This window comes from Phalaenopsis equestris, unplaced genomic scaffold, assembly GCF_001263595.1.
Source record: "Phalaenopsis equestris unplaced genomic scaffold, ASM126359v1 Scaffold000002, whole genome shotgun sequence".
In the NCBI taxonomy this organism is placed as follows: Eukaryota; Viridiplantae; Streptophyta; class Magnoliopsida; order Asparagales; family Orchidaceae; genus Phalaenopsis; species Phalaenopsis equestris.
In genome coordinates this window covers 8,353,235-8,378,558 of record NW_018164444.1, presented here as the reverse complement: position 1 = coordinate 8,378,558, position 25,324 = coordinate 8,353,235, and the positions used below count along the sequence as shown (strand labels likewise).

General features: G+C 34.1%; 1 protein-coding gene across 2 annotated transcripts in view; it reads left to right on the top strand.

Moving 5' to 3' along the window:
* The first annotated feature begins 3,194 nt into the window (after positions 1–3,194).
* LOC110030931 overlaps positions 3,195–25,324 on the top strand; it is a 41,175-nt gene continuing 19,045 nt past the window's right edge. Inside the window, exons 1-5 of one of the 2 annotated variants that reach the window (XM_020733939.1) lie at positions 3,195–3,532; positions 3,983–4,258; positions 12,518–12,691; positions 12,774–12,880; positions 24,331–24,638. In XM_020733939.1, the coding sequence (XP_020589598.1) occupies positions 3,368–3,532; positions 3,983–4,258; positions 12,518–12,691; positions 12,774–12,880; positions 24,331–24,638 (1,030 nt within the window). In that variant the 5' untranslated portion in view covers positions 3,195–3,367. Of the gene's footprint in view, positions 3,533–3,979; positions 4,259–12,517; positions 12,692–12,773; positions 12,881–24,330; positions 24,639–25,324 lie in introns of both variants that reach the window. The other variant, XM_020733931.1, reaches the window with a different exon arrangement.

Below are 25,324 nucleotides of genomic sequence, written 5' to 3'. Positions count from 1 at the left end.
TATCTGATAGCTAGGTGGCTTTCGCGAAATAACTAGGGAATATTGTAGTCCATAGTAGTAGTATAATGCTTTGGAGGTACTATAAATCATCAAGCTCATCTTTTCTAAAGGTTTAAAACTATAGTGCACAAACCCTTAGATGCAACATTAGTAATAAAGAATAGTAGAAATACTCAATTCAAGTTATGTGAAACTGTGAGATCTTAGAGAACAGAGTATAAACTAGTGAATTTGTCAATATAAGAAGACAATAGGTTTTAAGAAAATATGAGTATTTGGTTGCCTTTAAACCACGTAATACCGAGCTTATATGTGCTAGATATGCATACGACAAAAAAAGTCATCCATAAGAACCTCATAAGGACTGAAAAAGGGAGAAACTTGGTTGTCTTCATTGTGATTTCACACGTGTAAAGAACTAATAACAACATATAGGCCATCCAAAAAAACTTATAAGGTCGAATATCTCATCATAGATCTCCAAAACAAAGAAATAAAACATGAAAAATAAATTTACATTATATATTATACTCACAGTTGCCTCGTTAGCCATCCAAGTGAAAAAAAATACATACAAAAGAACTAGAAATAAAAGGTCCTTGAGATTGAGATTCAAAATTTACATCATTCCATAAATGGTCGATCCGGTAAACAAATTTTTTTTTTGACAACACATTGCGAATAAACTAATAACAATGAAACATACAAAATCCTTTCAATCACTAATGATGACATTTGTGATTCATTATCTCAATTATATCATCTTCATGGAACCCTTCTCTTCCTACAGACAAGGCTCAGGCAAATCACTTTCTGCTTGTGATATATGTTATTTGAGGTGATATTCATATGTTTCAATAGGGACATATGAATGATATTCATCTGCCCTGTTGAAGTCAATGTCACTACATGAATGATGTCACTGAATGTAGTTGTGGAGAGTCATTGTAACGATCATAATCTGCACTTTTTTGCTTCCAAATTCTAAAAGTGTTTTCAATGACACCACGTAAGGATGGGCGTCTCTTGTTAAACATCTCTTTCCTTCCCTAGACAATATTGCTAACTCTTTCAAAATCTGGAATATGGTATTTGTGATCAAGAAATGGTTTGAGGAACCCTCTCTGTAAGAGATATTCAACATCTACCAAATAATATTTATTTGAGGGTGGGTGCAAAAAGTTATATTTTTGATTTTTTGTGGAAAATTTGAATATCCGACTGTTAAGAGCACTTCCTTCCTATCTGGTCTTAGCAAAAGTGAAGCACATGTTAAAGTCACAAACAACCATGATATTTTGTGTTCGTGAACCGCATCGCCCGATGAATACGATCTTTTTATTATTCGACACACGTGCATTCACATGTGTTCCATCAATCGTCCCAATGCAATCCTAAAGCACTTAACAAAAGCATTTGAATTACTTTATTCAATTAAATTCTTGTAAGTATGAATGCATTGATTTACCTTAAAGTATGACATATAATGGAGGTCCTGTGAGATCTGTATGAGGGTCATTTGGAATATTGGGTCTTCGATTTTCATGATTTCTAATGATAAACTAACCAGAGCATTCAAACTAACTGAAAAATACATGTTGATCTTTTTAGATGAGTGGTGGAATCACTCCATGACTCTTCTCTTAGATTCATTCTGTGATAAAATGTAGAGCGTTATTTATTGCTAACACGTCTCTGAAAGTCATCCTGAAGGAGCCATGAAATCCATGATTCCTGTGCAGTTCTTTCAATAGATCGATGAATATATTGCTAATTATTATCGGGTTACCCTCAATCAACTCTTCAACTCACTTATCACCAATGTAGGTAGATCATGCAAGGAAAGCGAGCCATATATGAATTGTAGTAGTCATAAATTAAGCATAACACAACTTAAATTCACGTCTTTATCTATCCATGTCATTCATGTTGATGCAGCTATCACTTATAAATAACTCTAAATTAGCTAAAGCATATTAAAACAAAAAATATATCCTACAAATAAAATTCAAGCATACTGAAAGTAGCATATAACACGTCCAAAAAAAAAAGTATAAAGTGCCTGACAAATAGAATTAAACTCTTGCATCTCGGTTGTGATAGAAATAATGCAAGTAATTGATCCCACGACCAAGGGCCATCAATCTAAAGAACACTTTCCTAGTCGGATCATCAAACAATTTTATAGAGAATAAGTAAAAGGACATGTCTTCATAAATTTTTAGAGTTTCTTAAAGAATTCACATGACTTACTGAATAGAAGTTGCTTGTGATGTGCTAGGGTCATTGATATATGAAGCAACTAACTATGAAGTTTGGCTTCTAATGAAAACTACATTATCTTTTCTTTTTTTTCACAATGTTAGGATGTTTAGATCGACTAGTAGATTCAACTTCAATAAATAGAAAACATTGGAATTAATAGCAAATGATAAATGAAGATTTTTAAACTAAGAAAAGCTCTAAACATATTCATCTGAAAGAGAGAGAAGAAAAATCATTGCATCTAGCCTGTGGTATAGAGCTATTTATCTTGGAACAAAAAAAAAAGAAAAGACAAATAGAAGTATCAAACATTCAAACCTAACAAAACGCTAAATGGAAATATCTGAAATTTGAATCACACATAAGGGTGGCTAACAAATGAGAAATCTAACACTGAGTAATTTTCCAGAATAAAAGAAGATCATCAAAACTCCAAAAGATGGAAAATATCGATAAAAGATACTTGGTGGAGACATCGAGTAATTAAAACTAAACATATGATTAAATCAAAGTAGACATAAAAAAATATCCAGAGTAAGTGTTATTTATAATAGGCTCATTTACACTAAATATATAATTATTCATATTCAGCTCGTTTACACTACTTTAGAGGCCCAACCTCTAAAAAATAAAAATAAAAAAATAAATAAAAATATTAATTTAAAGAATAAAAATACATCGCTGGTCACAAAGTGGAGTTTCTATCCTCGCTGTCCTTCGACACACCATCTCCGTCCCAATCTTCGCCTTATCCACGCCGCCACGGTACCGGGGTACTGGGTCCCACTCCCAACGCGACCTGCTTTTGCCACGTGCGCAAACATACTGTTCGCGGCACACCATTCAAGAAAAATGGGCAAGTGGGGGGCGTGCGAGTCCGTCCCACTGTCAAGTGGCATTTTTAAATATAGACCCTCTCAAATCAGTAAATTAAGGAAAAAGGTCTCCGCAAAAAAAAGTTTTCTACCGGCTTCCTTCCTCCTCTGTTTCTCCGACGCAGCTCGATTCCTAGGGTTAGGGCAGGCTCTCTCTCTCTCTCTCTTTTTGCTGTTAGTTTCTGTCTAAGAGGAAACGGAATCGTTTTGTTAGCTTAGTGATTGAAATGGTTCAGCTGCCGAATTTCGGCAAGCTCCGGTCAGAGTCGAAAGAGCACTTCACGGCGATGCTGGAGGCGCCGGAGACGGTTAAGACGGAGATCGAGGACCCCTTGGATGAAATGTATGGTCCTGTTGACAAGAGATTAAAGATGGTTGAGGGGGCGGAACAGGTATTCCGGTTTCCTCTTCCGAAGATTTGGCGGGTTGTAGGTTTCTCTGTTTGATTCCGTGCATGTTTTTTTTTTTTGGTCTGAATCTCGATTGGGAGTTTGATTTTTTTTTTGTCTGGTTTGGTAGATGTGATTACTGGCGCTTTTTAGTTCCTTTTTTTTTTCTTCTTGTTTGGATTTTATTTATTTATTTCTCAGTCAGTCTTTAGGAATTTGATGTTGCTGTTGAAGGGGTTTTTTTTAATATGTTGCATATAAGATGCTCTTTTCAGTAGTGGATGAGATACTTGAACAGACTATTAAGTAAAATTTGGTTTCCAATTAAAAATTTAGTGTTATTCTCTCAGTTCTTTGTATCCTTAATTGATTTTCGTTTTCTGTTTTCATGATATTATCTTTGGAGGTGTTTTGGTAATAGGTTAATTGGAATGCTTTTTTCACCTATAACAGCTGGAAAGCAAGCTAGTTATGCCTCCACGTGCAGTTTATGATCCGCTAGATGAGCCCAGCCCGCTGGGTCTGCGTTTAAAGAAGAGCCCTTCTTTCTTGGATATGATTCAGATGAGGCTTTATGAGGAAAATTCTGTTTCAACATCATCTGCTGCAAGCACAGGCTTAGAGATCGGGAAAAAGAAGGAACTGAAATCTACAGCTGTTTCAGGCAGTCTTGACAAGATGAAAGCCTCAAACTTTCCTGCTTCTATTCTAAGGATTGGGAATTGGGAGGTAAGGAAAGCAGGTCTAATATTCAAATATTTTCATGTTTTTACATTTTCTTTTGCTTTTTTCTTGAATTGTATTTGACATGCATTGGAGAGTTTATGTTTCTGAAATTTTCAATATATTATTTGTGTAACTACATCTTATGGTGCATCCTATTTATTTTTTGAAGGTTTAGTTTTTCTTAACTAATACTTTTATTAGAGTGCTTAGAATAGTGGTTTTGTCCATACAATAGAGCCTGTGTATGTAAAACATCTTGATTATTTAGCTTATACATCAACTCCTTTATCAAAAGAGCTTGCTTTGCATCTTCAGACACAACTATGTGTTTTCATTCTATTGGAGATAGAGCCACCACAAACTGCAGATAAGCTTAAACATCAACTCTTTTATCACAAGGGCTTGCTTTATAGCTTCAAGCAGGACCATGCATTTTTGTTCTATATTAGATAGTGTCACTAAAAACTGCAAATAAGATCTTTAATTGGTTGTGTTTCGAAAGCCTTTAAACACAAAATCAATCAATTACTTTCTAGTTTCCACATTTGCAGTAAATCAAAATTTATGTACCCTTTTGCTATACCTTCATGTGGAGCCACATGTGTATCTTGAGACCAGTTCATTTGTTCCATTGAGATACCTTGAAATCCATTTCACTGCCTCCTAATGATTTAGGCTTACAATTGCTAACCACATTAGGATCATGTGCCAAATCAGATTTGCACAAACCATTACATACATAATGATCCTAATTGCATTATGGTCAGATATCCACAGCATGTGCATCCTCCTATCATCTCCTATCATCTCCTATCATCATTTGATGCAGCATCATCATTTACTTTGCTTTATATGCAGAGTCTAAGGTGTTGGAACATTTTTTAAATCTTGCATTCTAAACCTCTTAGCTAGCCTTCTCAAGTAAGGAGTTTGGGATAGAAATAATACTTTAGGTTTTTTATTTCTATATTTTAGATGTCTTAAACAACTTTTTAAAGTAAGAATTTTGGGATAGAAATAATTCTTTAAAAAATTTATCTCTCTTTATCTAAATTCCATGAAAGTTCTGTATAAGCTACTTAAAATCCTCCATTCTTTTTACTTTTTCCTCTATACTCTTACTTGCAATAAGCATGTCATCAGCATATAACCGGAGATAAATTATTCTTAAAACTCCATGATTCTTTTAATAAAAACAACCATCAGTATCACTTCTTCTAAAATCAATCTTTGACATATAATCTTTAAACTTTATGTTTAACATTCTTGATGATTGCTTAAGCCTATATAATGATCTCTAAGAAATACCTGATTTTTAGCTTTCAGTTATTTAGGTTGTGATAAAACCTTGAGTAAAACCAAATAAAGATGGAGAAGAAATACACCAAGCATCTCAAACACTCGACACCATGATTATGCGGTTTGTTGAGATCTACATACTTTCATGGCTGCATAAACACATATTCTCGATCAGATTCTTCTACTTCAATTAATTTGTAAATGTTGTAGAACTATTTTTAATAAGATAAACTCATATCTTCTGGGTTAGTCATCATTGAAGGCAATTTATTACAAGAATTATCTTAAATAAATAAAGAGAGATGTCCTTTTACATTTCTTTGCACTGGCTCTCCTTTTGGATTGAGCACTCTCTCGTTCTTTGAGAAAGTAACCCCTTTTTGTTCTTCTAGAATACAAATTTCACAAAATGTGAATTTAATAGATTTAAATTTAGAATTTTACATATACAATGAAGAATCGTTAGGCCTTGGTTGTTCATCTTATCTAGCCTTTAATGCCATAGATTTCAATCTGTAATCTGTATTAGTGGTAGCTTGTATTGTTCTTATGTTGGTGTTGTTGTAAAGAGTGATTTTTTTGTTTCTTTAGCAATACCTACTGCGTCTACTTTCCATACATCAATGTTAAGGCGACATTGCATCCTTCTGCAGCTTGTTATCTAATATATATTGTGTTAGAAGTTATATTAGAAAATAATTTATTCCTATTAGAAGTTATGAGAATTAGATTTATTTCTTAATAATTTTATTTTATTTTCTATTTTAGATTTATTTTCTTGGATTGGATTTATTTATTTTTCTATTTTATATTGTTTCATTTATCTCCAAATAATTAATTTGATTTGATTAGTTGGAGGTATTAAGGCTCTGTTTGGCGCAACTGCAGCTTCTCAATTTTTCAGCTGCAGTTGCGCTGCCCTAGAAAACTACTGCGGGGAAGTAGCTGCGGGGAAGCTGACTGCCTGTTTGGTGCAACTGTGTAAAAACAGCTGTGGGGCAGTTGTTTTTGGAGAAATGACTTTGCTGCCCCTGTTTGTTAAAACTGTTTATAAATTTATATGTTTATATATTAAATTAATTAATATATGTAAATATATGAAAGTAATCATTATTATGGAATAAATTAAAATATTTGGTATATACATATTTATATATATGCATATGTGTGTGTGTGTGTATATATATATATATATATATAAATTTAACTATTATAGAATTTTTAATAAGAAATTTAAACCAATATATTTACATGTATGAATATTTCACTCCCCACAACCACATATTATAGCCTCAAAGATCATCGCAATACTAATGTGCCAGGATCATGACATCACGAATACCATAATACCAATCCAGAGCAAAACAATGCGGGGTAAAGGGTAAAAGTATCGGGGCGAAAGCGGGGTTGCGGGGTTAATCCTGTGGCCCACTTTCTCTCAGCTTTGTCGAAGCTTTTCCGTGAATTTACAAACCAAATAACGAACTTTACCAACTAGCCGTTGTAAATGACCGCGCCGCAGCCACCCGACCCTCCAAAACGAACTCTAAGTGTTATAACTTTTCTTTTCTGTTATTTCTTTTTATTATTTTTCCTTTTCTAGTATTCATGTAAGGGTTATTTATACTTCATTTCATATCAATAAAAATATTCTGCTTTATTATGAATTTGAAGATGGTATCAGAGCAAAAAAAAAAAAAAAAAAACTTAGTCCCTTGCTGCTGAAAACTCATTTCCTACAACGGACAATCTTTGCCGTGCTTCAGGCCCTTCGTATGATTGAATCTTAGCTATTGTCTGGGCAACTACTTAGCCGCTGACATCTTCCATGTAGTTTTTTTTTTTTTTTTGTGACTTACATTCCTTGCAGTTTTTTCTTCTATTGTGTAGTTGTCGGTTTCCTTGCAGGCTTTCCTTCGGTTGGTTTCTTGAAGGATCAGCCATGGGTCATTTCAGTAGTTGTTCCCTTCCAAACTTCATCTGCTAGTCTACAACCAGTTGCCTTTTCATTTGTTTGCAGCAAATTGCGGCAACATATTTTCTTTCTTTCACATCTATCTTCTCACAAGCAGAAAATGGTTGGATTTGCACCAGTAGGGTCTCGTTCTCATGGTCGCACCTTCCATCTGTATTTTCACTGAACCGCCATGACCCGTTGTCACTGGTCGCGAATGCTTTCGCCGTTGTCTTCCTAGATAACTTGTCCATTGCTCCATGACGAGTGAGGTGTTAGTATTGGTTGGCCGCAACGACGACGATAGTTCCCCCAATAGTCGAATCTTCGTTGACTAAATTGTTGTTGGCGGGGGAATCACGACATTTGCACTGCAAAGATGCTGGCGGCATGACACATCGAAGCGGTTCCTGAGATTCTATTAACGGAGGCTCGGGATCGCGGTGGCGGGAACATCTTTACCATGTAGAGAAATGGGTACCTCTGGGAGGAGGGCTTCCTTCTGACGCGGTTCTATCCATGGCGGTTGATAAAGGTTTGAAGGATGATCTTGTACTACATGATCCAAATGCGCCACTTTTTTTTTCTGGAGTTCTGCACTAGCTCAATTATAGTTTGGTTGAATGTTATGCTTTAGTTCTTGCTCCTACAAGGAAATTGGCACAGCAAATTGAAAATGTTATATGTGCACTTGGTGATAACCTCAATGTGAAGGTTCATGCTTGTGTGGGAAATACTTTCTAGCGGTGTTCATTTGGTTGTTGGCACGCCTGGCCGTGTGTTTGACATGTTAAGGAGGTAGTCTCTTCCTCCTGACTACATCAAAATGTTTGTTTTGGATGAGGCAGATGAAATGCTGTCTTGTGGGTTCAAGGATCAATGATATGATATCTACCTCTGCTGATTTTAGGCAGCTGGACCTCTTCTTTGCAGGTTCCTAACAGCCAAAATCATCTCTGTCGGTTGGAAAACTTCCCTGTAGACTTTATCGACACCTTCCCGCGGGCCTCAAATTCTCGCCGGCCGTAAATTCCTGCAGCCGCCTCTGAGACATCCTCGTCGTTTCACATGCGTAGATTGTGGAAACGAGGAGAAGCTTATTACAGAGGAGTTCATCTTTGATTTGCTTTCAAAATGACTTGAGAAAGTTTATTACAGAGACAAGGCTGGATGTATCTTTGAATGGAATCCGAGCAGCCGGCTTACATGCCCTTCTCTATTGTTTCTTCTCTACTGCCTAAAACTCCATGCAGGTCCTCTATTTTTCATTTACCATTGGAACTCTCTTTGCAGTTGAAAGTATCCTGTTCCATGCCCTCCTTAGTGCAGAGCCTCTTCCTTTGGAGCTTTTCTTGTAGCAGGTCCTCCTCTGAAACTTTTTCCTCCATCAGACCCTCATCCAGAGTCTTTCCTGTGACAGGCCCTTCTCCAGAGCTTGTCTTGTGACAGGCTCTCCTCCAGAGTTTTTTTTTGTATCAGGCCCTACTCAGGAGTTTTTCCTGTAGCAAGGCCTACCTCCGGAGATTTTTTTTATACAGGGCATACCTTGTAGTTTTTCAGGTTGATTGTCTCCTTTGTTGGAAACTCCTCTGCATCATTACCTGTAGAAGCCTTATGCCTATCTACAGACACTGCAGTAAATTAGGAGTCAGTTTTTTTCTACAGATTGTCTAATTCTCTGCAATCTATCGTGCAGCATTACCTGCAGGAGTCTTCTGCCTACCTACAAATACTGTAGGAACTGCAGTTAACTAGAAGTCAGCGTTTTTTGCAGGCTGTCTATTTCCCTACTCCCTACAAAATTAACTATATGAGCCTTCCGACTACCTACATACACTGCATGAACTGCAATTAAAGATAACCGCAATACATGATAAAAACTTTAAGTTCTATTTCACAGGATCTTCCCCGTCCATTATTTGATGTTTCCAAATCCAAGTTGAACATGATTTTCAACCATGTTTCAACTTGAAGGGGTGTGTTAGAAGTTATATTAGGAAATAATTTATTACTATTAGAAGTTATGAGGATTAGATTTGTTTTCTAAGATATTTTTATTTTCTTTCCTATTTTAGATTTATTTTCTTGGATTAGATTTATTTCCTTTCTTATTTTAGACTTTTATATTTTATGTTGTTTCTTTTATCTCCAAATAATTAATATGGATTGATTAATTGAAGATATTAAGTATTATATCTTTCCATTTTTGTTATTTCTTTTTATTGTCTTTCATATTAAAGGATTTATGTAAGGGTTGTTTATACCCTCTTTCATATCAATAAAAATATTCCGCTTTATTCTGATTTTGAACATATTAGGTTTATATATCTTACGTAGTTCAGTTTTTAAATTTTGCCTTTTGCCACTACCTATCTCAGTTATCACATATTCAATGCTTATACCATTCAAGGGCTAGACTTCAATACGGAGCATTGTTTGAACAGTAGTTTATCATCAGTGTCTTATTGGAAGAAAAATAAGAGGATGCACTTGATTTTATTATCCATGTATCCATTTAACTGAATGTCTTCCACAATGCATTACATGTCTCTTTCGCTCTTGGGCATTGTGTTTCTTCTTTCTGCATTCTCTCATTATGTGAATAGGTTGTCACATTACTAACACCCGGTTGAACGATCTCAAGACTTGTGTTATGATTTAATTGCTAGTTTTTGCTATGAAATTTTGATGTATTTATCTTATTGTTTTTGCCTTAATTTTGATGCTTATTTTTATTGTAAACATCTGTACAGAAAAAAGATAACGTATTTTAACCTTTCTCACATTGGTCTAATGTCCTTGTTGAGAATGAGATCATCACTGTCTTCAAGCCAAATTGATTAGGGTAAATCAATTTGGTACTGTATAGCTTCGCAACTAGGGTATCAATTTTTTCCTGATCAGCATGACATCACCAACTTCCTTTATTCCCATTTAATAAATGTCTTTTTTTGGTTTCGAAAAATTTCTTTTCTATCGATCTTCTTCGGGTCTTGCTACACTTCACCCTTAGAGTTACATGCATTTTGCAGAGATTATAGCTCAATATTATTTGTACTTAGTCTTTCATTTTCTCTTAACTTTTGGGATTATTTTCATCATAACTAGCTTTTATATTGATTACTCTTCACTCTTTCCATTTGTTTTTTGTTGTGTATTGTGGGTGCTAAATTTACTTTGCTGAAAAACTTTTATCCGTGTTACCTTCATCTTCTCATTTTCCTTTATAAGATTTTGATGTTATATTATGGGGCTGTTTGGTTTAGTGAAAAAAGAACGCAGCTGTTTGGTTTAGTGAAAAAAGAACGCAGTGTAATAGAAATGCAATATTAAAGTAATGTATTGTATTTGAAATAATTTAGAGTTTTTTCATTTTGTATAAAATAAATGTAAAACTTTAAAATTTCTTATTTGGTTTGAAGGAAAATGTATTCAATGTAAAATAAAACCATCAAGGTCGACGTTGGTGGCAGCCTGTAGGGGCAGTTTGCAAAATGGCAGCACCGACGGCGACAGTTGTGACGGGCAGCGGTGGCAGGCGGTGGACTGCTGCGCGTCAATGTTATACAAATCAAAGTATTTGAAATTCGTCCAAATTAGTGAATTTCAAATACATTGAAAATAAACTATAGTGCGAATTCACAAGACATTAGAATTTTAACTGAATTTGTTTTCTTCCGTAATTTGTATGCAATGCACTTCTTTTGCGGTCGATCAAATAACCACTTTGTACTTCTTTTATTGGTGCATTTCATTTTTTATTTGTACATACTCAAATAAGCAGATCTCTTTACTCTATTTTCCATAACCTTTAGTAACTATTACTCTCATCATCCTAAGAACATAATTAATTTCTTTTATTTTGAAAGCAAAGGCACTGTCTCAAATTTAGAGAAGAAAATGGAGCACAAGTACTTTTTATTATGTAAGTTTTTTTTTATGCATGTGTCAATACTTCTTTTTATTAGCAAGATATGCATTGTTTAATAGTATGTAATGTGGGGTCTAGTCAATTTATCAACTTTACTAATAAGAATAAAAATATTTACTAAAACTTATATGAGCATTTATTATGGAAGATTTTTTAGCCTGAGGTGCCGCTTTTTGGTAGTTTGATGAAAGCAACAATTTTGTCAGTTTCTTATGGTAGGTGTAATCCAAGTTTTTTAAATTTTTAATCCTTGTTATGAAGGTCAATAATTGAAATTGCTTAGCAGATAGGTATAATTGAAATGTCTTTACAAATGTTGCAAGTATACTTTGACTGCTATTTTGACAAGCTTTGAGATATGGATTATACACCATATAGCTTATGGAAAGATAATGATAAAATTTTTAAATTCCCTGTTTTAAACCATTTTCTTGAGTTTTTGTTTATCTAACCTATCTTCGAAAGATGACCCATCAAGTCATGCTAAAAAATATGCAAGGAAAAGGAAGATGTTGCTAGTTATGGCGGGAAAACATCTTCAAAAGTTGGTGCACTTTTCAATTTTTTTCCTTAATTAAGTGAAAAAAATAGTATGCAACTAGTCAATCATTAATCAAAAGAAAAAAAATAAAAAACAATGCTATTAAATAATCCTGTATTTTCAGCGTTGATTTTAGTTAGGGCTTAGAGCTGGGGTAAGGTGGCCTCTATTTAGATTTTGGACGCTATAAGGTTGAGTCACGAAAGTACCAAATACTTTAACCCCTCTATAGAACCTTTATTGTTGGAAGTGTAATGCATTAGGCATGCTCCTTTTAGCAATTATTTTAGTGAAAGTACACCGAGTTCTGCAATAAATTTTCCCGTGTATTTGTATTATTTTTTCATTGTTATTCATATATCTACTAAAGTACGAATTTGGGTATTAAACTTGCTGCATCAAACCAAATGCTTATCTTTTTTTTCATTTGAATTTCAGTTTGATCTATAATTAGTTCTTATGCATTTGAATGTTAAGTTTTCCTCAAGTCATTGATTATATCATAGTTTCATATTACTAATCGACATATTTAAGCAGTATGTTTCAAGGTATGAAGGTGATTTGGTTGCAAAGTGTTACTATGCAAAACATAAGCTTGTCTGGGAGGTCCTTGATGGTGGACTGAAGAACAAGATTGAAATCCAATGGTCAGATATTACAGCACTGAAGGCAACTTGCCCAGATAATGGCCCTGCAACTTTGGATATAGTGGTAAGAATTTGATGCAAAAGCATTTGTTGTAACATTACTGCTTTTCTTATTTTTTGCTAATAGTCCTTTTAAATCCTTTTAGCTTGCTAGACGACCTCTTTTCTTCAGGGAAACCAATCCTCAACCGAGAAAGCATACGCTATGGCAGGCAACCTCAGATTTTACTGGAGGCGAAGCAAGTATTCATAAGTATGCCATATCTTTTTGAAGCTAGAATTAGCAACTGGTAATCTATATTAATAAGTGATATTGGGATAAATAAGTAGCATCATCATTGTTAGGCTTGGCCCAACTATTTTGAGCTGATTTTATGAATCCTGCTTTTCTTTTGATGTCTATTTAGTTCTTGTAACTAATGTTCCATCTGATATTATTTTTATTCGATCTGATAAATGTATCTCGTGCTTTTCTTTTATGATGGTGGAACCCCTTGGTATAAATAAATCAATGGTATTTTTTTAAAAAAAAGCGAGCTGCCCCCCTGTCCTGTATTTTGTTGCTAGAATGATGATTGTTTGCTAGTCTTTGTTGGGCTTATCCATGGATTTTAGTTTTATGTCAGGATACCATATGTCTTGACCTAGGAAATTTCATATATTATAAACCCAATGTAACAGGATTGATGGGAAATAAAGCTTATATTTTATATTGGTAATATCTGTACGTTCCAAAACTGGAGCATAGCTTTGAAATTCCCTAATTGAGATGCGTTGGATTAGTTGACTCTCTTTAGGCCTAGGTTTGGCTCTTTGAAGCTTGTTTTTTTTTTCCAATTTTTTTAGCATGCAACCATTTATGCAATAAAGCTGAAATTTTTGCAACTTAAGTACGAGTAAATGTCTTTGCAAAATAGTGTGTTTTAAAATAAATATGAAAGTGACCTTACTATTGGATGTTGAACTAGGTGGAAATATGTGGCTCAATTGATGAGGAATTGAGTGAGTTTTGGATTGATGAAGGTAGTTAGGAGAAGGAATGTTATAGATGATTTAGCTGGAAGTTTGAAAGAGAATGAGATGGTATGAAGGGAGGGCAGAGAGACCTGGAATATACCAAAGGTATTGTGAACTACATATAGTTAATGCAGAGTCCGAGCAATTGCATATGGCAACTTGGACTGTTTTGGCTAGTCTGCGATATGCTAAATACTATAATTAAATAAATATAGTAAATTCTTCACCCACCAAAAAACCCAATTTTTGCTCTCCTTTTGATCGCTCTCTGATCATAATCATAATTGCATTTGCCCCCGTCATTTCTAATTTTACACCCTTTTGCGAGAAGGAATAATCTATTGATTTCAGGATGAATTGCATATTTGTAATAGATGATATAGCACCAAAATAGCATGTCCTGCGGCTTATTCTATCCAATTAGAATTGCAAGTAAGCAAATCAAGTGCTCAATCAAATACTATCCTACTTATTGCTAAATGGCCCTGAAATGAGTTATTTTATAGTGGAAGAAATTTGATTTTTTGCATTGATATATGTTAGTAACTGCTTCAAGTAAATTGATTTGTATTATCTTTTAGATATCCTATTAGGATTTCACCTGTATATTGCATCAGTACTGTTTGTATTCATGTAGCAAGTCTATTGCAATTTTGATGAGCATCTTGTCCAAAATAATCAATTTAATGAGCAAATCACTAATAACCTGATTGAGAATGATAAAAGAGTTGCATTATAAGAAATTGAAATTAGACAAAGCTCTAGCAACTTAGAGATTGATATTGCTAGTTATACAAAACCGTGGAAAACTTATTTGCATAAACATGACAACTCTTATTCAACAAATTTTCGTCGGGTGCTCTTAACTACTTCTAAATTTCACCCACTTTTTAGGGTCTTCATGACGCTGGTTGTTATTTCGATTTAGATTAAAAAAAAAACAATTTTCTTTGTACAGGATGGGTGACATGCAATGTATTATATTTTTTGAAATAAATTTGATTAGAGTAGCTAAATGATGTTGGGATATCTTTTCTATTATTGAATTTTAGGAAGCTACCCTTATCTCTACTAGAGATGGGGTGATATGAATTTTAAGGCAACAATATTTTCCATTCCACCATGAAAGTCATTATTTGTGGCTCACTCAAGTCATTGGCTACCTTGATTATTTTGAGCTTTGTATAAATCTATGAGATTTCTGAAGATGATTCGTGATTGATTGCCAAATTTCTTAACTGCTTTTATTCTGACATGAGGTTAGAAACATGTTCGTATAACTTTATAATGTTCTTATCGTAAGGCTTTTGAATTAGAAAATTATCATAAGCCTCCATTACACGATTTACTATCATAGTCTAATAGGCCGTCAATCACTTTCATGTAGGCTTGATGCTTTAGATTCCATATTAAATTGATCATTTTACTCCAATAAGATCAATCAAAGCTATATATTTCTAAATCTCAGACTAAAAATTGAGATAATATACACCAAGTAAAGCAATTAATACTTTGAAAATCACGTGCTTCAAGTGTCATTAAATATCATCAAACAATACCCTCAAATTAATCTTTTTGATAGATCACGGGACTTCAAATTCCAATGAGCTACAAGAAATTGAGTTTGAGGATGCGATTGATATCGAGCCTCTAACTGATGAGAATGTTTAGGATTTTGATGACAATAAAACGCAATTGCATGCTGTAACATACTTTTTGGCAATTCAAACTACTTCTGAGGATTGGAAACATAGTAGTATTTTCCTATTATATGCAATTGGCATCATTGATGGCAGGAGTTCCATGAATGTTATATCAAAAGGAGCTTTATTTAGAGTTAATTTAAAAGTGCAATCACATCCTATTCCTTTCCATGTATCTTCGGTGAAACAAACATGCTTACCGGATATTAAGTGTTTTCTAGTTCTTATTCATATCGATAGCTACAAAGACAAGATATAATGTGAAGTTCTCCTCATGAAGGTTGCACATATCCTCTTAGGCCATTCATAAATTTATGACGTAAATCTTATTAATTACGGATGAGAAAACACATGTTTTTTAAGTAATGGTACATATATTAATTTTTTTTTTCCGTTGCTAAGATTACAGAGCCTTCATTTGAGCAGCCATTCAAGCCAAGGCCGCGTATGAAAATTGTTACCAGTCAAGTCCCTATGGCGAAACTATAAGCTTTAATTTTTTTTTTGTTAATTCCTTTTGATTTGGTTAAATCATTTGAGGATTTATTAAAGACCTCCGCTGCTTAAATCTTACCACAATCCAGTCTTGGCTACTTGTTTTTTTGTAGAAAGGCCTTCTAGAGGATATTGAGTTCTATACACTATTTTAGTTAAGTACACTTGAAATTTATCCTCCTATTTGTGAGAATTATTTGCAGGCTATGGATACATAGCTACGATGAATTGCCCAATGAACTTTGTCTTATGAGGGGTGTCCAACATATTGTTGGTTTTATACTAGCTAAATGTTATTTCAAGAAGGATTTCTATTAGAGAGTTTAACTCCATGTACTGTCCTTGCATTGTTATTACAAGGAGAAGATAATTTGTGGCATTTGTTTTGATGCTCATATAATACATAAAATCACTACAAAGTACACAGTTCTTGCGCCTAGATTGGATGGCGTGCTTGGCATGATACATTGATCATAATACTTTTCAATAATTGATTTGCGCAAAGGATACTATTAAAAGTAGTTTCACCCTAGAGATGAACGGAATACATCACTTAAACAGCGTTTAGGGTCTGTGAATGGCTTATTATGAATTATGAACCATCTAATGCACCTAGCGCCTTTATGCCATTATTGAATAAAATGTTTTGATTATTTGTTGGAAAATTTGTACTGGCATACATTGACGATATATTAATATGTAGATCAATCTAGACAAAGCATATTGATTATTTATGTCATGAATGCGCAAGTTAAGGTATGAGAAGTCCCTACTTTCATTCTCATGTTATGAGTTTTCATGTTTATATACATTCTATAGATGATTTATTAAAAACTTCAATACTATTAATGCCTCTTTGATGCATCTTTGGAAATAGTTCTACTTTTGTTGGATGCCATCTATTACCAAAGCCTTCAAATAGATAAAGTTATAGATAACCACATCAACGGTTATAAAACTTATTGGTTTTGAGAAGGCTTTTTGAGGTATCATAGAATACATTTGGTGTAATCAAGGTCACTCATTTTGCTACTTTAGTGAAGAGTTGAATGAGGTGAACTCAAAGGTGTTTATTTATGAAAAATTCTTAATGTTCACTTTCAAGCATTATGATGTGATATTATTTGATATCGTCAGACTTCATTTTTCTTTTTGACAACTAAGCTTTGAAATGCATAATTAATTAATTGATTAATAGACATTGTTTTGTAGATTGAATAATTTTAGGGTTACAATTTGACGTTCGAAATAAACCCATATATGCACAATTTCAAAATTTAAACTATTAACAGTTCTTATGCAACAAACTTTCCTTTTAGGGAAATAGTTAGGTTATATTGGGTACCAAAACCTATAATATCTAGTTTTGTTCTTTTTTTCTGAAAATGTTAATATAAATTGTTACATTCTACTAGAAAGCTTTCATCTTTCTTCAAACAAAGCTAGTAAATAGAAGTTTCGAAAAACTAGCTTTTATTTTTTTTATAAATAGGGATTCAAGCTATAAAATTGGATTTTTAGTTATTGATTGAAAGAAATTTTTTGTGGCTAATGTGAATTCATTTGGTCCAAATTGTTTGTTTAAATTCCCTTCCATTCCATTCAATAATCAACATGAACCTGATACGAACTTAAGGTGTGGTTAAATTTTTGGAGTGTCGCGATCCGACCCGAGGCTTGAAATTAACTAAGACGAGTACAGACGGTTGAGCGATGAAAATTAAGTTTTCTATATTCATTTTATATAATTAATATTCAACAAATAAAATAGTCACTAATGAAATTAAATTAAAGCAGTACAATTAAATTTAACTCATTACAGGTTGTCCGTATTTTTTATAAATATGTTCTCCTCTATTACTCATATTTTAATTAATTAATTACACATGAACATTATTTAAAACAATAGTGAACTAACCAAAATAGTGAATACACACACTCTAAACTGCACTAATATTACACATGTCAGTTAAGCTTTTAATAAGTCACTATAAAACATTTGATAGTTTAAGAATATGACCACTTATGATATTTTGTGTTATTCAAATGATTTTACATATCTATAACATTTTATATTTGTATAATCATCACAGAAATACTGTCTAAAATTTTATCAATTAAGATACTTCAATATCAATATTCTTTTTCATTTCCGTGCACATGTACCTAAGCGTCCCCCTGCTAGTATCATACTGAAGTGACTTCATCATAATCAACAATACAATTACAAATATATATTTATTTATATAATAAATAATATCTTTATGTTGGAATTCAAAATAATGTGGAATAAAACAGATTTATTTTATTGATATGAAATGGAGTATAAATAACCTTGCATGAATCCCAAAATAGGAAATATAATAAAAAGAAAAACATGAAAAGGAAAGATATATCACATAATATCTCCAATAATCAAATCATATTAATTATTTGGAGATAAAAGAAATAACATAAAATTGAAAAACCTAAAATAGAAAAGGAAATAACTCCTAATCTAAGGAAATAAATATAAAGTAGGAAGAGAAATAATTCCTTAATCCGAAGAAATAATTTCTTCCTCATAATTTTTCACATGAACAAATTATTTCTTTGTATAACTCCTAGCACTCCCCTCAAGTTGAAACATGGTTAAAAATCATTTAACTTAGATTTAAAAACTTCATACAATGGGCAAGGAAGATTCTGAGAAATAGAACTTGAAGTCTTTATCTCATACTGCAGTTGTCTTTGATTGCAATCCTGTAGTGTCTGTAGGTAGGGGGAAAACTCCTACTGGTAATGCTGCAGCGGAGTTTCCAGGGAAGTAAACAACGATTGTTGTAGTTCTTGCAGTGTCTGTAGGCAGATGAAAACCTCTTACAATTAATATTGTAGGGGAGTTTGTAGGAAAGTTGAAAACTGTGATTGTCTTTGACTACAGTTCCTGCAGTATTTGTAGGTACACAGACGAATTTTACAAGTAATGTTGCAAGGGAGTTTACAGAGGAGTGAACAATCAACAGGAAATGCTGCATAGTATGGCCTATAAAAAAAATTGAAGAGATGAGCCTCGCTATAGAAAAGGCTCCAGAGGAGGATGTGCTGCTGGAAGAATTCAGGTGGAGGGCCTGCTGCAGTGAAAATTCTGGATCTGCTGTAGGGAGAACTCTAGAGCTAGGTCAGTGACAGACATTCCCAGTGGCGGTGTAAACCTGTTGGAAGTGGCCAACTTAGTAGGTGTTGTCAACAAGGTAGCCTTGCCAAAGGATGTATTGATGCCACTGGAAATGAGAACAACCTCAAGTTATTTCTGTTTGCAGGTAGAACCAGAGAAGACCTCATTGCTGGATTCTTAGTCACAAGAGGACTGATATTGTAAGGCTGTAGGAGATCAGGGAAGCCGAATTGCTGGAAATCAGGAAGTCAGATTGCTGGAAATCAGGAAAGGAAGTCAGATTGCTGGAAATAAATCCAGACAACTGTAGGAAATTAGGGAAACCAAATTGTTGGAAATCAAGAAGCTAGACTGTTGTAGGGAACTGGTGTCAAAAAACAATGGGAATGTCTTGTAGGGAAGGCAGCAGGACAACTGTACCTTCAGGGAAAGTTGCTCCTCTGACGGTAAGGTCCTACATAAAATCAGGGAAGCCAGACTATTGGAAATTAGGAAGCCAGAATGTTTGAAATCTGCAGGGAATCAGGAAAACCGGATTGTTGGAAACCAAGAAGTCGAATTGTTGCAGAACATAGGTGCAACAAAAAAAAAAAAGGAAAACTAGCAAAAATGAATGATCCCCCTTTCTTATTTACGGTGGTTGAATGTGGAATGAAGACAGCTGAGAAATAGGTCCCCCTTTTTGGGATTTTGCTACTGCCATCTTTGGCAGAAGCTAAAGAGGATCAAGATATCATGCAAACTGCCTTTTGCACCTTGGCAAGATATCATGCAAGCAGGAACAACAGTAGGTGTATGGTAATTAATGTCGCACTTAAAGCCAGTCGGACATCTCCATTTTGAACCAAGCCAGCTACTAGAATCCACATCTCCCATGCCAACTATCGTATTAGCCTTCAATCCTTATTTTGAACCTCATCTCAATGAAATGGTGGTTCTTTAGAGATTGCATGTATAGATTACATGGAATGTAGCAAGAATGCCAAGATGTATGCTTTGGCTAAATATGACTGAGGATGGCATGTTGGTTTGCTGCCTCATTGCTCTCCTCACACTAACACGTAGTTCTCCATTTGCACCCCTCAAAAAAATTAAAGCATCACCAGCGAGAAGCCTCTTGGAGCCCAAAAGCACACTCCGTCCACTCTAAAGCAGATGCCTTCTGGGTTGACCTATGAAAATATGACGAAAGTGCCACTCAACTTCATGCAAATCCTTTGCCACAAGCTCTTTCGTAGGAGGTTGCCTCGCCATATCCATGGGAAGAAGGGGGAAAATCAAAATTTTGTCTGCTCCCCCTCCATCTGGATCGCAGCTTCGACTCTTGCTGATTTTTTCCGCAGGTGCAGGCTCATGCTGGATTGCAGCTTTGGATCGTGCCCTCCCATTGGATCGCACTCGCCAGGCAGTTGCAGATGCAGAATTGTCGTAGTTTCGCGGGTTCCCTTCAGATCGCGTCTTTGGCTCTCACTAGGCAGTCGTATATGCAGAACAACTGCAGCCCAATGACGTGCATGAAGATCTTGCGATGGCCTGCACGGAGAGAGAGTTCATCCCTTCCCGCAAGAAGGATGGCAGGGAGTCTGACGGCTCCTGAAGGACCACCGGTGGTTAGGGCAAAAAATTTGGCCCATGTGCCACATTGAAATTCAGAATAATACAAAATAAAGTGGAATTATTTTATTGATATGAAATGTGGTATAAATAACTCTTACATGAATCCTAGAATAGAAAAGATGATAAAAGAAAAGATATATCACCTAATATCTGCACTAATCAAATCATATTATTTGGAGATAAAATAAATAACATAAAATTGAAAAGCCTAAAATAGAAAATAAAATAACTTCTAATCAAGGAAATAAACATAAAATAGGAAAAATAGTCATTGTAAAGTACAGACTTGATACAATGTGACTCAACTATACTCCCCTCATTAACATATCTAAGTGAATGCGTTGTTACTGAAACAAAAAATCATGCTAGAAAAACACAGTTTTATGTGAGGAAAATGCCAAACTCATCATACGCCATCACCATTAGTAGTAGGTTATTCAAGCTCATTATGAGTAAGCGAATAAACTCGAGGTCGAACAGGTGGCTTTGTTTGAACTTGGGTAGGAGTTGAAGCTTTAGAATCTATCCTTTTCTGCCCACCTGTAGTTTTCTATGAAAGAGCTCCACCTCATTTCTGATTCTCTGTGTTATTTTGGCTAAGTGATGGACAATATCTTACTATTTGACTGGGTTGATGACACCAGTAGCATGTCTTTGAGCTCATTAATCCTTATGTTGTCTTCCAGATTTGACATGTGAATATATTACTCTGAGTTGTACCTTTGCTAAATCCACTTGAGTCGAACGTATACTTTTTCTCTTTGGATTCTTTTGAGTGATCTATATGTTTTACTTCATCAATACTCTTCCTCTTATGTGTCTCCTTACACTTCTGAGTAAGCTGATATTCGACCTCCACTCTCCTAGCTCATTCTACTAATATTGAGTATTCATCGATCCCCAAAGGCATCGACAACCGTCTGACTGAATCATTTAATTCCAAAAGAAATCGTAACACTGTTTTTCTACAGCTGCGATCAACTGTGGCACATACCCTGACAATGCAGTGAATTCTACTTCATATTGCGTGACTTTTCTCTCTAAACCAACCTGATAAATTTGTCATGCATTTTCTTCGAGCAGATTGTGATACGAACCACTCTCTAAATAGCTCTACAAACTCCTCCAAATATACTATCAAGTTGGGTATGTACCCTAGTCTATCCCGACGCTGCACCTGCCACAAATTTTTAGCGTCTCTATTCAGCTCAGATGCAACTAATGACACTTATTTCATTCGGACAAGCCATATTATCTACTATCTTCTCAGTTCGCATCAGACAATTTTCTACTTCAGTTGAATCTTCAGTTCTCTTAAACAATGTTGTACTTAAAGCTTGGAATATCTTTAATTATTTATCTATAACGACTGTAACATTTCCAATTGGCTGCGATCTGGATTACTGAATCAGTTGAGTCATGACGACCATCAGCTGGGTTTGGACATTTATGCTCACATTTATGGTAGTCTGTATTTCATCGTTTTCTATTGGACTCCCTTCTATAATTTTGGATATATCTCGTCAGTATAAATATAATTATTAATTTGAGTTAAATTAAATTTTAATTTTTTTTTATTTTTAAAATTTTCTTATAATTATTCTCTTAGCTTTTTCATTAAGATTATATTAATTAATCTTAAATTTTGTCTTTGGTATCACTTTTCATTATCTGGCCCGGGTATTGGATTAATTAAGGCGGGTACAAAAAGTCTGATGGCGGAAATTAAGTTTTCTATATTGATTTTATATAACTAACATTTAATAAATTAAACGGTGACTAATGAAATTAAATTAAAACAATATAATTAAATTTACCTCATTAAAGGTTATTCACGTCTTCTATAAAGAATTTCTCTTTTATTACCTTTCTTTTAATCAACTAATTACACCCAAAAAATTAGTTTAAAAGTGAGCTAACCAAAACCAGTGAATATTCACTCCTAAATTAGAGTAATACAAGGAAAAAAAAATAATATGCTTGTCGATTAAACTTTTAATACATCAGTATAAAACATTTAATAGTTTAAGAATATGATCATTTACGATATTTCATGCTATTAAATGAGTTTTACTATATCAATAACATATCTATATTATTTTTATATATGTATAATAGTCACAGAAGCATTGTATAATAATTGCATCAATTAAGGTACTCTAATATCAGTATTTTTTTATTTACATGCTCGGGTATCTAAGTGTTCTTCTGCTTGTATCATAATGAGGTGATTCAATCATAGTCAAACGTATATATACAAGCATATATTTATATATATAATAATCACTATCATTCATATGCTTATCTTATGTCATACAACATAATATATGCATCTTTAAATAATATGTTATAATTTTTATCAAATAGAAACCTAACATTCAGATATGAATAAAAGGAAGGGTATATACAACAGTATAAACTGATGCATGAATTTTTATAGATATCAATAACTATCAAACTCGTTTAATCTTGTCTCCAATAGTTAACTGCTAATAATATCATGAAAATATAATTTTAAGTATATCATTAATTATCTCTTATTTACTTATGTTACTTTAATTGTTGATTAAAAGCTTTTATTTTAAGTATTCATATTATTTTAATTTGACAAGCAAAACTAAAATTAAATCATCTCTAATTTATATTAAATTTTCTTACTTCAACTATTTTAAACTAAAAAATTGCAAACTTTATTTTCATATTTTGAATAAATCTTTTATATCACTATTATTATGATATTAAATGGTATTAATACATGTATATATCTTAAGTATTTTATTTTATTTAATATAACCTTGATAACTCACCTTAGCTTCAACCTGCATGCTCTTCCCTTTCCCTTCTTTGTCTCGATCACACATAATCGAGTGTCACTGCGTAAGAGCTTCTCCTGCTCTCGTTCGTCCTCCTTTGCGCTCCCACGTCACGAGAGCTTCTGCTCTCTTCTGCTATGACTCGTCAAGCGTAGTGGCTTCACATGGCAGGAAAATTCGCTTGATGGTTCTTGTTCTTTTATTTGCATAGAACACAGTCGCACAAAATATCTTCCTGTTTGCGAAGCTAGACTACTCAAGGGGGAGCTTCCTGCTCGACAGCGACGTAGTCGTCTTCCTTGCCTGTTGTCTGCGTCGATCGAAGACGTAGACGCCGACACCTATGGTCAAGTGAAAGCCCTAGCTTACGCTTTTCATTTCCCGCACTCACCGTTCGAATCTCGAGGTAAGCCGTTTCTACCTCTCAATCTCACCTCTACCTCTCTCACATGATAATTTATAGAGCGAACGTATCCATCTGAGTCCCCGACTGTTCGCTTCGACTCCAAAAACCAATTTCCATGCTAAAAAAATGATCAAATTACTTTCATATTAATAATCTTTGAAAATTAAATCAATGATATGTACAAAATAACGTAGGGCTCTTTTAGCGTTACTTTTTTTTGTTTTTATTTTTATTTTTTCATTTATTTTCAAAAACATATTTGGTTGATATAATTTTTTATATATTTTTATTTTTATTTTCAAAATAAATCAACTTGTTTTAAAAATACTCAAAACTCATAAAAGATATTTTGAGTGTTTTTAAAAACAACCACCTCAACCAAACATGTTTTTTGGGTTTGTTTACATTTTGAATGCAAATCACACTTCTTTTTAACTTACATTACTGTCTTTTATATATAGTTAAAGTTGATAATTATGTCTGTCCTGTGTGCAGGAGACATTTTCTACAATGCCATCAAGGTTTGTTAAATAGACATTTTGAGAAACTTCTCCAATGTGATCCACGTCTGAAAGCACTAAATCAGCAACCAGAGATTGTGTTGGAGTCTTCATGCTTTGAACCATCATGCTTGGAGGACCAAGATGAGTCCAAGGGCCTTGGGTTTGAGAATATGAAGGACAATCATGGATCCTCTGCTGGATTCCTTGATTCCAAACTACCCCGTCCAAAGACTGAATCAAGGGATAAAGTTGACCCAGTGCTAGATCTTTCAGCAAGGCAAATGCATTTCGATGATTCAGGTAATTTGTGGTCCTGCATAAATCAAATTGATTTTACTTGCGTTTACTATGGCTTGATATGGTGAATCTGATATATTGCATAAAAGAATTTGTTGGGGTCCAGTTATTCCTCATTACATCTGTGCTAACCTTTAAAGTTCCATGACTATGCAAGTTGTTGGCTACATGAATCTTTTTTCTCCATCATCCTATTGAGCGTCATATTTTCATTTAGCTCTAGATAACTTTTTATACAACATGCCTAAGTCTTTTTAGCTCTAACTCTACTTTTTTTATCATAATTCAAATATAAAACATCCACTTTTCGAACTGGGATCATCAGATGGTTGACTTTTAATGTGACCAAATCATCTAAGGCGACTCTCTCTAATTTTGTCTGCCACTGGAGCGGCCCCAACCCTTTCATGGATATATTAGTTTCACATTTTGTCTCTAACTGTAAAGCCTCTTGCCCACCTAAGCATTCTCATTTGAGCAACACTTAACTTAGTTTTTATGCTTCTCTTTTATAGGCCAACATTTGCACCATAAAGCATTGCTGGTCTCACCACCATCTTATAAAAGTTTCCTTTTAAGTCTAAGCGTGTTGACCTCAATTTTTCGTGAGGTCTAGTATTCCTCGTAGGAGTTAGGATCTAGCCTTAGGGGTTTTTCTGCGACTATATTAGAACCTTAGAAGTGGGACC